This window comes from Geotrypetes seraphini, chromosome 3 (genome assembly GCF_902459505.1).
Source record: "Geotrypetes seraphini chromosome 3, aGeoSer1.1, whole genome shotgun sequence".
NCBI lineage: Eukaryota > Metazoa > Chordata > Amphibia > Gymnophiona > Dermophiidae > Geotrypetes > Geotrypetes seraphini.
In genome coordinates this window covers 65,832,706-65,847,544 of record NC_047086.1, presented here as the reverse complement: position 1 = coordinate 65,847,544, position 14,839 = coordinate 65,832,706, and the positions used below count along the sequence as shown (strand labels likewise).

Genomic DNA, 14,839 nt, shown 5'->3' with positions numbered 1-14,839 from the left:
CACTTTCATCTCTTATTTTACTTAGAGGAGGGCTTAATTCCTTAGAGAGTTTGTGTGCAGCTTATTATTTAAAGTTGATAAAATGCCATTAGAGAATGAAAATAAACCTAAAACATTTTGATATGGCAATTTAAATAAAACTAAAGCAAAGATGCGAATGGCTAGTCTGATTAAAGATGATGGAACTATTTTATCTGATTCTGATAAAAATGACCAAGTCCTTTGCTAAATTTAACATGCTCTTTATGTTTCTTATGACAGAGTTAGACAAGAGGCTATTTCTCACAGGTTAGATGTCCTATACTTATCCAAACTGTCCGAGGAGGTGGAAGAATGGCTGGAAAGGCCTTTTGACTTTAACACAGTGGTTCCCAAACCTGTCCTGGAGGACCCTCAGGCCAGTCAGGTTTTCAAGATAGCCCTAATGAATATGCATGACAGAGATTTGCATATAATGGAGATGCCAGGAATGCAGATCTGCTCCATGTATATTCATTAGGGCTATCTTGGAAACCCGACTGGCCTGGGGGTCCTCCAGGACAGGTTTGGGAACCACTGCTTTAACAGAATTATGTACAAGAAATTTTTAAAACTTTAAAGTGAAATGAAGAAGAAGGCCCCAATTTTTTTGCCTGCAAAATCTTACCAAACTATGGGGCAGATGTTCAAAAGCATACTGTTTGAGTGAGGTTGGTTGTAGCCAGTCTAGCTTTTGAGCTGAGCATGTGAGCAATCACTCATACATTCTAGGATTTGACCTGGTTACTCACAACAATACATGCAGATCTGGAAAATTGTTTTTTAGAACTTGTTGCTGACACAAAAAAAATTTTAGAACTTTTCACTCACATGGAAAAAGTTGCATGCATCTTGCCAGTCCTTAGAGCAGGGGTAGAGAACTCAAGAATGCTTAAAAGGGTTCTTGTTGGCTTTTACCGACTGCGGTAGCAGACACCGAGAATCTTATGCAAATGCATTACAAGGAGCTTATTAGTATTAAAATGAGCACTCTGTGTAATATACAGTAGGAAATGACCACCTCTTACCATTGAAGCTTTTCCAGCTGGCTGGAGCTGTCCGTAGCTTTAGCAGGACCATTTTTCTTTAATTTAATTTAGGAACTATTTTGTGCATGTATGTCCCATGACTAACAACTATATCCTGAGCATAGGCAAGGGACACACACATAACAGCTGCATCCAAATCACAGTAAAACTCAAAAAAGAAAGACTTCAGAGCGGGCCACAGCAAAAGAATCTCCAGCTGCGGTTGAAAGGTGGTTTTTTTTTTTTTGGGGGGGGGGTTGGTGTTGCTTGCCAGAGCTCTGTGATCACACCCTTGTACTGTACTGGGACACAAGAGCTGTGCCTAACAATCAGCTCTTGTGCACAGTTCCTCCCCCTTTCACCAGGTACTCAGCACAAATAGTGTGCATATAATTTGCATGCTATTTGTGCTGAACATCACCAGAAAATGAAACTCACTGTTTCCAGTGGGTTGCTGGAGCTCTGTTCATCTAGCCCTAGATCTGATCATTTTGTCCCTGTACTAGTGAAAGTGTTTATTAAGATTTTGATAAAGATAAGTTTCCAGCAACCTCCTATGAAATGTCAATTGCAGTTATACGGAAAAAAAAAATGGAGGTACCATTTTGATGTGTGCAAATTATGGAGCAACACTCTGTTAAGTATTGATCATTAAAGCTTTACAAAATGCTTTTGCTCATTTTGGTAAACACCACAATTAACTAATTCTATTCCTCAGACAACAGCACAAAAAGTTCAGTATCCATACCACACTTAGGCACCTTTTATCAAGGCGCATTAGGGGTTTTTTTTATCACCAGCCGCAGCTGTAAAAGCTCTGTGGAATTCCTATATGTCAGAGCTTTTATCGCAGTAGTCGGCCTTAAAGTGCATAGTTAATAAATCACAATATGCCACACTTACCACCCCTTTTTTTTTTTTTTTTTTTTTTTTTTTACAAAGCTGCACTAGCAGCTGCCACGTGGCTATGAGCTCAAAGTCCTTTAAATCCCTATGGGCTTCGGGACAGTTACTGCAGCTGCCTGCGCTAAACGGCTTTGTAAAAGAGGCCCTTAAAAAGTAATAGTATTAATAATTTCAGATTTTTTGTTCTTAAAACACCCTACGGAAATTTTTGTAATCTTTTGTAAACTGCTTTGAATCCAGTACGAGATATAGCGGTTTATAAGATACCATTTGTATTAACATTAGATAATTACAGCAATCCTTTATATAATTTCACTATATATTTTTGTATCCTATATTTTGTATATTGTGATTTATCTGCACATTTAAGTGTAGCAGTGGACACTGAACTTTTTGTGAACGTATATGTTTGTGCTTGTTTGAAACTTATCCCCTTATCATCCACTCGGACAAGAGAGTTATACAGCGCTGTTATGGGGTCAGCAATGTCAGAAGATTAATTAATGTATTACATCAAACAAAAAGTTCTAAATCTCTGGCTTCTATTTTTCATTAGATGCTATAAAGGCCTTTGATAAAAAGTAATTTCCAAAGGACTTTACCTCAAAAATGGGTAATAAAAAAAAAAATTGTTTCTGTGTGTAGGTAAATGCCCCGTTTCCCCGTAAATACCCTGTTATCCCAAAAATAAGCCCTAGCATGATTTTTAAAGATGCTCCTAATATCCCAAAAATAAGCCCCAGTTAAGATCCCTAACTCTATCCCTGGCAGTAGTGCTGCCTGATTTGCTGAAAAAATTGGATTCATCGATTCAGCAACCCCCCACCCCTGTTCCTTTTGGAGGCCTCGGAGCGAAGGTATGTCAGTCTCATAGTGGGAGGATTGGTGGGGTTCTGCTGCACAAGGGAATGGGTAAGAGAGGAGGAATGCTGCTGCACATGGGGGGGGGACAGAAAGGAAAGAGGAAGAATTGAGGTGGAGGAGAGGAAGGGAGAGATGATTGTTGTACATGAAAAAAATAAGACAAATCTGAAAATAAGCCCTAGTGTGTTTTTTGGACCTAAATTAATATGACTGTCTTATTTTCCGGGAAACACGGTATATCCAGCCATGGCGTTCCACTTTGCAAACTGGTGAAAAAGGTAAAAAATAGGCATGGACATTGCACTTATACGGTAGTATGAAAATGGCCTCATATGTTTGTGGTGTATGGAGGTGAGTTATAAATTAACTCTTTATGCATTCAAAGCATGTTTTATAAACAGAAAAAGATTCTTATTCCAAGTGTTCCTGAGCCCTGATGCTCAAAGGTCCAGCACAGAACCCTTAGTGAAACAAAAGCACATAAACTTAGCTCTGTAGTGCTCAGAGCAAATGGTATTCAAATTACAGTGGAACCTTAGTTTACAAGCATAATTCGTTCCAGAAACATGCTCGTAAACAAAATTGCTCGTATATCAAAGCGAGTTTCCCCAAAGAAAGTAAGGGAAACTCGCTTGATTCGTTCCCACCCCCACCCCATCCCCCAAGGCCAGCAGCACTGCTCTATCCCCCCCGAGAACTGGCATTGCTCCCCCCGCTCAAGAAGGCCCCCCCCCCGCGTGATCCGGATTCCCCCCCTGCCACGATCCGGCATCCCCCCACTCATCCGAACACTTCGCTTACCCTCAATCTGGCACCCGGCACCGGCACCAACGCACAGGACATGCCGGTGCCCGAAGATCTGCAGTCCTTTTTGCTGGGCCTTGAGCATCTGTGCATGCTCAAGGCCTCCGAGTTCCCAGTCTCTCCGAGCGGGAACTCGAAGGCCTTGAGCATGCGCAGATACTCAAGGCCCAGCAAAAAGGACTGCAGATCTTCGGGCACCGGCACCGGCATGTCCTGTGCATTGGTGCCGGGTGCCAGATGGAGGGTAAGCGAAGTGCTCGGGTGGGTGGGGGGTGCTAGATCGCAGCGTGGGGGGGGGGGTGCCGGATCGCGCGGGGGGGGGGGAGGTGCTCGTACATCGAGGCAAGCTCGGTTTGTGAGGCACCAATTTTGCGAATGTTTTGCTCGTCTTGAAAAACACTCGCAAACCGGTGCACTCGTAAACCGAGGTACCACTGTATATGAATGCTATGAAACCAAAAGCAAGGAGGAACATGCCTGAAGCATAATGCACAAGAGTTTCATGGTAAGCACATTTCGTATGCATGCCCAGGCAAGACCGGAAGTGCAAGCACACATTGGTGCCATTCATCTGTGTCTTTAAATATAAGCATTTCAAAAATTGTTTTCACATGAAAGGCTCATATTTAAGTGAGGAAGAATGGCACTGCTGTGTTTTTGCACTTTCGGCTTTGCTCAAACTTGAACACATTTGTTTCTCACTATCAGTTTTTATAGGCTACACGTGCTTCCTTGCACTTTTAAAAGAAGACAAAGCCAGCCATTCGAGTGAGAAATTGTACAAAAAAAAATCCTCTCCTGAAAACATTCATCTGGCGATAAGTTTCCAATGTTAAGGGCAATTGTTCACACCGCTTGAGAATATGTCAATTAAATACCAAGATGGAGAAATAAGCCTCAAATTAAAGTAGCAGCAACTTACACCAAGTAACTGCTGAGCTGCTGAACGATGAGATGACTATTATTAACCCCTGAAGCAGTCAAATGTTTGGTGAAACAAGGACCCTTGTCGGAGAGTGTGCATGGGACAACGTCTGGAATTGAAAATAGATATAGAGGACCAACAGCAGTGATATGCCAACAGCCCAAGTCCCATGCCAATGGCTAAGTCCATATTTCGAGCTCCTGGATGGCTTACATTCACTTTTGAGATTTTGAATGGTTTAAAGATGAAGTTTTTTAATGCCTATGAAATGATTTAAGGCAGCCGTAAGTTACTTGGTATAAGTTTCTGCTAAGTTAATTTGAGGCTTTTTTTCCACCTTGTGTTTCTTTTTTTTTTTTTTTTTTAAATGAAAGGCTTTTATTGAAAAACACTCCAAACATTACCATTTCACAGGAAATGCAAGAACAGAAAATACATGGAGCAAAGTACCACACTCCAAAATAACCCACACGGTTAATATCAACAATATCATAGACATGTGCAAGTCCTACAAACTAATAAGAACCAGCTAAAATACCCACCAAAACACAGCTAATACCCCCCCCCGCCCACCCCCCAGGGACAAAACTCAATACCTACAGCTCAAAATATGGTTGAGAAACAGTCAATTCCAAACAAAAACCAAAAATTGAAAAGGAATATGGTTATGGGATCCCCCCAAGCATCGCCATCCATTCCAACTCCAAGGCCAACTCAAAGCCCTTGGCCACCCCTGCCACAAATCCCCATGGAAGCCCAAAAACTACGCCAAATATGAGCATAGCCATGTAGTTTACCATGTCGCAAGGCCGTTAAGTGATAAAGGTTCTGCCAATTAAGCAAACGTTGCTCCACCAGGGCCCATGTGGGAGGGAGCGCCTGATTCCACAAACAGGCAATGGCTAATCGAGCAGCAGTGAATGCCAACTTACAAAACAAAGAGTCACCCCAAGCCAGGTCCAGTTGATGCCAAAACAACAAGGCGTGTCGCCAATCGGCCGGTATCTGGACATCCAGGATCCGGGACACCCGAACAAAGACCTCAGTCCAGAATCCACACACCTGCCCACACTGCCACCACATATGAAAGTAGGTACCCACCTCCCCACAACCCCTCCAACATAGAACACTCGCACCTCCCTGCCAACGAGCCACAACGAAAGAGGACCTTGTATCCATTCTCGATCAGCAAAGCAGCAACACCCGCCGAGGAAATCTCCGACCAGATGTCACCCCAAGTGTCCCAGGAGATAGCAGAACCACAATCACCCTCCCAGGCCCTCATGTAGGGAAGGGGAGCCCCCCGACAATTAAGACACCTGTATACCGCAGAAAGAACTCCCTTCCGGAGCACTGGGCCCAATAGCAGCTCAAAGGGCGTCTTACCACCCCTCAAGTCCCCCAGAAGGCCCGAAGTCTTGATATAATGGAGAACTTGTAGGTAGGGGAACAGATCCCGTACTCCAAACTCAAACTTGCCCCTGAGTTCTGCGAAGGGCCTAATACTGCCCAGAACCGGATCCCACAACTGTCCCACACAGACTAAGCCCCGAGACTCCCAGTCAGCAAACACTCCCCTATCCCTTCCCGGAGGAAAGTCAGGATTATGTCTCAACGGTGTGTACCAGGAATGCCGCCTACGCCACAATAAACTGGCTCGGGTTTGATTCCAAACCCTCAGAGAAGTCGCAACCGAGGATACCTCCCCCACTAGTCGCACCCTACCAGGCACCCACGGCCGATGCAACAAAGGCACCCCATCACTTAAGCTTTGCTCAATGTCCACCCACTGTTTCGGCGTCTGCGTCCTCCACTCTAAAAGGGCGCGCAGCTGAGCAGCCTGATAATATTTTACCACATCAGGGACCCCCAACCCCCCATCCCCTCTCCCCATACATAAGACCTTCCTACTTACTCTGGGCCGCCGACCAGCCCAAATAAAATTAAAGATATGTCTTTGAACCCCCTCCAACGTTCTCCTACCCACCCAAAGAGGTAATACTTGGAATAAGAACAACAGACGAGGCAGAATCATCATCTTCACAATGGCTACCCGACCCAACCAAGAAAAATACAAATCTTTCCAATTGAGCAAATCCTGGCGAATACGCCGAAAGAGCGGAGGAAAATTAAGGTCATATAAATCCACTCCCGGCAGTCCAAAATAAACTCCAAGATATCGCAAAGAGCGCTGAACACACCGAAACGGATACCGGTCTCGGAGATAGGATACCTGATCAGCAGGCAAGTTAATATTAAGGAGCTCTGATTTGCCAACATTGACCCAGAATCCTGACACCTCACCATACATATCCAGCTCCCGTAATATAACCGGTAGGGAAGTGGTAGGGTCTTCCACCGTAAACAAAATATCATCCGCAAACAAAGCCAACTTATAATCCCTTCCCGGCACCGTAACCCCCTTGATATCCTGATTCATCCACACTCGCTGCGCCAGGGGTTCCACCGTCAAAGCGAAAAGGAGCGGGGAAAGAGGACACCCCTGACGTGTTCCCCTTGCCAGAGAGAAAGTCTCCGAATAACCCCCATTCACCTTGATACAACTAAGAGGTCCAGTATATAGAACCCGAATCCAATCCCGCATTCGTGGACCCAAACCCACCGACTCCAGGACCCGAAATAAGAAAGGCCAAGATACCCTATCGAACGCCTTCTCAGCATCGATAGACAAAAACACCGTTTCCCGCACCCCCCTCCGGCCCGGTCATACAAATCATAAACCCGACGAGTATTATCACCCACTTGTCTGCCCACCACAAAACCCGACTGATCTGGATGGATCAGCCGGGGAATCCAGCTCATCAATCTGTCCGCCAAAATCCGTGTAAAGATCTTAGTATCAACCCCCAACAAGGATATCGGCCTGTAGGAAGCACATTGAAGGGGATCCTTCCCCTCCTTAGCCAACACTGTCACACCCACCAAGCGCATGAAATAAGGAAGGGCACCATTCCCTTGTAAAGAGTTAAGAAAACGCAACAGAGGAGGTAGCAACAGATCCTGAAAACGTTTGTAGTACCGAACGGTAAAACCGTCCAACCCAGGTGACCTACCAAGCTTCATAGAACGCAGCGCTCCACGAGCCTCAATCAACGTAAGAGGGCGGTCCAACCGCGCCACATCAGCCTGTGCTATCCGGGGCAACGCTGCAGAAGCTAGATAAGCGTCCTGGTCCTGTGAGGACCCCGGTGCTTCCGGAGTATAGAGTTGGGAATAATATTCCACAAAACGGGCACGGATAGCATCCTCAGTCTGTAACAATTCCCCAGAGGCCGCCCGAAGCGAAAAAATCTGGTTACGTGTCTGTCGCACCTTAAGACGATGGGCAACCAGTTGACTAGCTTTGTTAGAAAACTCAAAATATCTCTGTTGGAGAAGCTGTAAGTTATGGTGCAATCTGTCCAAGTCTAAAGCCTGGAGATCCCGACGTGCCTGAAACAAGCGCTCCCGCAGCTCCGCATCCCAAGGACAACGCTTATGCATACACTCCAACCTACCAATCACACCCAACAGGACCGCCGCATCCTCCCGTCGTTTACGCTGCCGGGCCGACGACAGGGCAATCAATCTGCCCCTAAGGGTTGCCTTCAACCCCTCCCAGACCGCTTCCAACGAGGCTCCACACTCCACATTCACACCCAAATATTCTTGTATCCACCCTTCAATCTGTGTGCCCACCTCCGGGTCATCTAGCAGACTATCATTAAAACGCCAGAATTTCTGTCCCGAGCCTCCACCCACCCCCTGGATCCGCAACCACACCGGGGCATGATCCGACCACGTAAGGGACTCAATCCCCGCGGACTCCACCCTCCGGAGTAGTCCCCGCTCCACAAAAACATAATCAATTCTAGAATATGAGGAATGGATTCCCGAAAAGTAAGTATAGTCCTTAACCGAAGGATGTAGCCACCTCCAGCAATCCACCACATTCAGAGTAGCCAATGCCTCACGGTGTTTCTTTTTTTTTTTTAAGTTCCAAAATGTTATTGAAATTTTATATAATAACATACATTCAAACATACATTCAAACAGGAGAGAGTATAAATTCTGAAAACCTTGTTTATAAACTATAACATCACAATGCAAAGGTTTGGGGATAGTTCTAAGAAGAACTATCCCCAAACCCTCCCATTTGCAGAGAGTGAAAAACCATACAGACGCACATACATACATTCATATCTATCTATCTATCTATCTATAACACTCAACCATTGTCTACATATTCTTATATAGGTAACCACAACCTTCTTGCCTCTCTTTTCCATTATGATTTCCTCATATTTACCAATTAAGCAAACTGAGTTCCACCAAAATTGAAAAGATAACAAAGACGCATCTTTCCATGTTTTTTTAAATGGTTTGAATTGCAATAGCAGTAAGTATTGCTATTAATCTCTTATTATCACTAGTCATATCAGCAGAAGCTTCAAAGAGATTGAAAATTACACCCGCATTTCAAGGAAATATCCATATGTAACAATGTTTGAACATGACTCCATACCTGTTGCCAAAAATCATGAAACAAGGGACAGTAAAATAACATATGATCTAGTGTGCCTTTTTCATGATCACAAGACCACCATAAAGGGGAATATTCAGAGTTAAGCTTATTTAATCTAACAGGAGTCAATTCTACGTGTCTAACCATAAAAAATAGAGATTGTTTCATAGAAGCAGATTGACAACATTGGAGGCGCTTGAGGAATATAACTCTCCATTGATCATCAGTTATAGACACAGGACTCCTTTTATCAAGCTGTACTAGCGGGGTTAATGCATGCGAATTTTCATCACGCGTTAACCCCCGCGCTGGCCTAAAACTATCGCCTGCTCAAGAGGAGGTGGTAGCTGCTAGCGCAGCCGGTGTTTTAGCGCGTGGTATTACGCTCGTTAAACCGCCAATGCGCCTTTGTAAAAGGAGCCCACAGTTAATTCACGCGACCAATTCTCAATTGATGCACCCTTCAGTGAACGCTGCATAACAATTTTTAATTATTTTTGCTTTTTATAAAATATCCCATCCCTATACCCGGAAAAGTCTTTTTGAGATGGTATGTACATTTTTGTCCTGGGGTTATGTCTGCCTGTATGTTTGCTTGTATTCTGGTTGACAGACATAACCCACAGGTTCTGGATTGGTCTGGCACTGACATAATGGAAATTAAGCTTCATCTTAAATGCTATCCAAAGTATGCAAAACAGAAAATAAATTTGGCAGGATCATCCCTCTGAAAGTTGGTTGTCCCTTTCACAGTTTTGCTTGCCTTGTGTTGATCTATCAAGGCACGCAGAGCATCCTCATCCTCTGGGAAGACTCCATGGAAGCGAAGGGTCTGCTCAGCCTCAGCTAGCCACTCCAGCAAAGCATGCACCGTGGTGCGGAATTCCTCTGCCTACGAGAAAACATTAATTTGTTAAGGGAGATATTGGGAATACCATGGATACAGAGTCTTCCTCTGAAAAATTGCAAGCTGTACCAAAGAATTTGAGTCAATAGCCTCAAAGAACTACAAAACACATTAATATTCCAAGAAAACCTCAGTACTATACAGGACCATGTTTTATAACTATATGAATGGCTAATATCTTTAGGAAACCTAATAGCCCAGGCAGAAGTAGAGCATTTGAAGCAACACTTGCTTGATGAGGAGTAAATGCCGGATTGAGTGTCCCTTCCTGAAGAAGCCAAAAAACAGCAAAACTTGAGTTGGGGGAAGTCCTTGAGTTTGTGTGTTGCAAGTTTAAAAAAGGTGTTGATATCCAGATGGCGGGGCATGCCATGAGGTAGAAGAACTGCCTGTCACACTTTAAAGATAAGTAATGGATCTGAACACATTATATTTTTTAAAAGATTACTTTTTCAGGATGTTGTTTTGAATGATCAGTGGACTTGCGTTTTTTTGATACATATTTATGAGAGATATCCTGAATTCAGAGACTGAATTTGGACAAGCCTGTGAAATATGAATTCAATAAAATCAACATGTATAAGTCAGCATTTTCTAAAAAATACTGGCCACCATGGGTATTTGGGGCCAGATTCTATAAACAGCACCTAAGTAGCTCCATGCAGTTGCTATTCAACTACTAGGTGCTGTTTACAGAATCACACCTAGCGGCATGCTTTCTCTGAGTTTGAGGTTACCAACTTGCTGCCATGTCTCACTGACTTACTTGACGGAGTGCTTGTTCCAGACGAGTTTGCTTGGACACAGACAATGTACACACAGTCTCCCAGCGATTGCTTAGCTCTTGCATTTGAACTTTTACCCAAGAAGAGTCATCATGGCTACTTTCAATAAGATCTCGGGCTGAACGCTTGAGGGCCTGCACACTGCTGGTTCTCTTCCCCAACTCCTTTTGGAAAACCTTAAAGCCACAAGCACATTTAAATTAGCATTTTTCTTAAATAACGCAACCAAGAGAAAATCTTTCAATAAATCTTCATTACCACAAAGAGAGTGGCATTCTGGTATTCACCACTGAGAGTGATTTATAGTCTTCAATAATCAAGTTTCTAATCTCTATTCCATTATTCCACAGTAGATGCAAAACACACACTGGTCAAACAAGCAAGCTTCCATTGTTTGCAAAATACATTATCCAGCCAATATTCAGCCGGTAGCAGACAGCGTTTTTCTGTCCACCACTGGTGCCAATGTCAGACCTTGTGTGGGCTTTGGCACTGAATTTCCAGTATTTTAATAGCTGTCTAGTGCATGCCCAGTTAAGTCAATATTCAGACTTAACTGACCATGGGCTGCAAAAAGATTTGGCGGCTTTCTATGGGGCCCTATTTAAGCACTAAACATGGCTAGTTTGCTCTGAATATTGGGAGCTAATTGGACTATGCCCCTGAAACACCCCCGACTTGGATGGCTTTCACCACTAAACTAAGCTAAACTTTAGGTTTGTATACTGCACCATCTCCACAAGCGTAGAGCTCGGCACGGTTTACAGGGTTAGGTTGAAAAGGAGCTACAATGAAGGGTTATAGGAAAGGAGCTAGGAAGATAAAGAGGGACAGGGTACCAAAGAGCGGGATGTGTTAGATTTTTGAAAAGAGCCAAGTTTTCAGGTGTTTGCGGAAGGATTGGAGGGAGCTTGAAATTCTGAGCGGGGATGTGAGGGTGTTCCAGAGTTCTGTGGCTCTAAAGGGGAGGGATGTTCCTAGTTTTCCTACGCGGGATATACCTTTTGCAGAGGGGAATGACAGTTTCAGTTTTTGGGAGGATCTAGTGGAATACCACAGCGCTACCATGTCATTTTCAGTGCCATTAACTGGTTAAGTGTTGCTGCAAATGACTGGATAGCTACCAAAGAAGCAAGTTAACCAGTAGAGAATGACATAGTGGCACAATTCATCACCGTTCCCGTCCCTGCAGATAACCGTGGGAAACAATTCAGTGTCATTCTTTAGTGTCTATTTCAACCTCAGGCTTGAGGGTCAATGGTTGTGCCCATTCATACTCTGATTCTTCACTCTCTCTTTAAAGAATGACATGAAAGCAATGTTACTTACCGTAACAGTTGTTATCCAGGGACAGCAGGCAGCTATTCTCACTAGTGGGTGATGTCATCAGACAGAGCCCCGGTACGGACGTCTCACAAGCACGTGTTGCTTGTAGAAACTTAAAGTTTCTAGATGCCCGCACCGCGCATGCGCCGGTGCCTTCCTGCCCGGAGATCCGGGCGTGTCTCCTCAGTTCAGGTAGCTAGCCTGAGAAGCCAACCCAGGGGAGGTGGGTGGGACGTGAGAATAGCTGCCTGCTGTCCCTGGATAACAACTGTTACGGTAAGTAACATTGCTTTATCCCAGGACAAGCAGGCAGGTATTCTCACTAGTGGGTGACCTCCAAGCTAACCTCAGTGGGATGGAGGGGGAGTTGGCGACTTAAGAGAATAAATTTTTCAATACTGTTTGGCCAAACTGTCCATCCCGTCTGGAGAGAGTATCCAGACAATAATGTGAGGTGAATGTGTGAACCGAGGACCAGGTGGCAGCCTTACAAATTTCCTCGATTGGTGTTGATCTGAGGAATGCTACTGAGGCTGCCATTGCTCTGACCTTATGGGCTGTGACCTTACAAGGAAGTGATAATCCAGCCTGGGCATAGCAGAAAGAGATACAAGCCGCCATCCAATTAGAGATGGTGCGCTTCGATACGGGTCTTCCCAACTTGTTAGGATCGAAGGAGACAAAAAGTTGAGGGGTGGTTCTGTGTGGCTTGGTGCGATCCAGGTAGAAAGCCAAGGCACGTTTACAGTCTAGAGTGTGAAGGGCCGATTCTCCGTGGTGAGAATGGGGCTTAGGGAAGAATACTGGAAGTACAATGGATTGGTTGAGATGGAATTCGGAGACCACCTTAGGCAGGAATTTCGGGTGAGTGCGTAGGACCACCTTGTCATGATGGAATACTGTGAATGGTGGATCCGCCATCAATGCCTGGAGTTCGCTGACTCTGCGAGCGGACGTAAGGGCTACAAGAAAAAGCACTTTCCAGGTGAGGTACTTAAGAGGGGCCCTGTTGAGTGGTTCAAACGGGGGCTTCATGAGATGGGAAAGGACTACATTGAGGTCCCAAACTACTGGGGGTGGTTTGAGAGGAGGGTTAACATGGAAGAGTCCTTTCATAAATCTGGCGACCACTGGATGGGCCGAGAGGGGTTTCCCTTGTAGGGGCTGGTGGAACGCCGCAATAGCGCTCAGGTGGACTCGTATGGATGTGGACTTGAGCCCAGATTGAGATAGGTGTAGGAGATAGTCCAGCACGGAGGATAAGGAAGCTCGCTGAGGTTCCTTTGACTTAGAAACACACCATGAGGAGAATCTGGTCCATTTCTGGGAGTAGCATTGTCGAGTGGCGGGCTTCCTGGAAGCTTCCAAGACCTCCCTCACGTCTTGTGAGAATTGGTGAGGGGTTACGTTGAGAGGAACCAAGCTGTCAGGTGGAGAGACTGCAGGTTGGGATGAAGTAGTGATCCTTGATGTTGAGTAAGCAGTGAAGGAAACACTGGAAGTGGTACTGGTTCCCTGCTGCTGAGTTGGAGTAGGAGGGAGAACCAAGGTTGTCTGGGCCACCGAGGAGCTATTAGAATCATGGTGGCCCGTTCGAGTTTCAGCTTGACCAGAGTCTTCTGGATCAGCGGGAATGGTGGGAACGCATATAGAAATCGTTTCCCCCAGTTCAGTAGAAAAGCATCTGCCTCGAGGCGATGAGGAGTGTAGATCCTGGAGCAAAACTGAGGCAGTTTGGAGTTGTGGGGAGCCGCAAAGAGGTCTATCTGAGGCGTCCCCCATTGCGTGAAGATTTGGTGAAGGGGGCTGGAATGGAGAGTCCATTCGTGCGGTTGTAGCAGACGGCTCAGTTTGTCTGCTAAGACGTTGTTCTCCCCCTGGATGTATACTGCTCTGAGTAGGGCGTTGTGGCGCACCGCCCAGTCCCAGACTCGTAGAGCTTCCTGGCAAAGGAGGGCCGAGCCCGTGCCTCCTTGCTTGTTGATATAATACATGGCGGCCTGATTGTCTGTGCGAATGAGGATTACCATGTCATGAAGTAGATGTTGGAAAGCTTGGAGCGCATTGAAGATGGCTCTGAGTTCCAGTAGATTGATTTGGTGTAGTCTTTCCGCACTGGTCCAGAATCCTTGGGTGCGGAGACCATCCAGGTGGGCCCCCCATGCATAATTCGACGAATCGGTTGTGAGGACTTTCTGATGGGGGGGAGAGTGCATCAGCAAACCTCTGGATAGATTCGAAGAGGTCATCCACCAAAGTAGAGACTGCCGAAGAGCAGGTGTGACTGAGATGTGTTTGGATAGTGGATCGGACGTCTGATTCCACTGTGATGCCAGGGTCCACTGGGGGATCCTGAGGTGGAGTCTGGCAAAGGGTGTCACGTGTACTGTGGAGGCCATATGGCCCAGGAGCACCATCAGTTGTCTCGCCGGTAGAGTTTGGCGAGTAGACACCGCCTGGCAGAGATGAAGAAGGGACTCCATGCGTTGCAGGGGCAGGAATGCTCGGAGTCGGGTGGTGTCCAGGACCGCTCCGATGAAGGGGAGGGACTGGGAGGGTTGTAGATGAGACTTGGAAAAGTTGATCTCGAAGCCCAAATTTTGGAGGAAGTAGGTTGTAGCCAAGGCCGCCGAAGTGACCTCTGGGGCTGACGGGGCCTTGATGAGCCAGTCGTCGAGGTATGGGAACACCTGTAGACTCCTGTCCCGGAGTGCTGCGGCCACTACCACCAGGCACTTTGTGAAGACTCTG

General features: G+C 45.7%; 1 protein-coding gene across 11 annotated transcripts in view; it reads right to left on the bottom strand.

The window, feature by feature from the left end:
* DST (dystonin) overlaps positions 1 to 14,839 on the bottom strand; it is an 883,569-nt gene that overhangs the window by 56,852 nt on the left and 811,878 nt on the right. For all 11 annotated transcript variants that reach the window (XM_033936420.1, XM_033936427.1, XM_033936422.1 and 8 more), the window contains 2 exons: positions 10,744 to 10,938; positions 9,834 to 9,962 (listed from right to left, as the gene is read on the bottom strand). In XM_033936420.1, the coding sequence (XP_033792311.1) occupies positions 9,834 to 9,962; positions 10,744 to 10,938 (324 nt within the window). The remainder of the gene's footprint in view (positions 1 to 9,833; positions 9,963 to 10,743; positions 10,939 to 14,839) is intronic.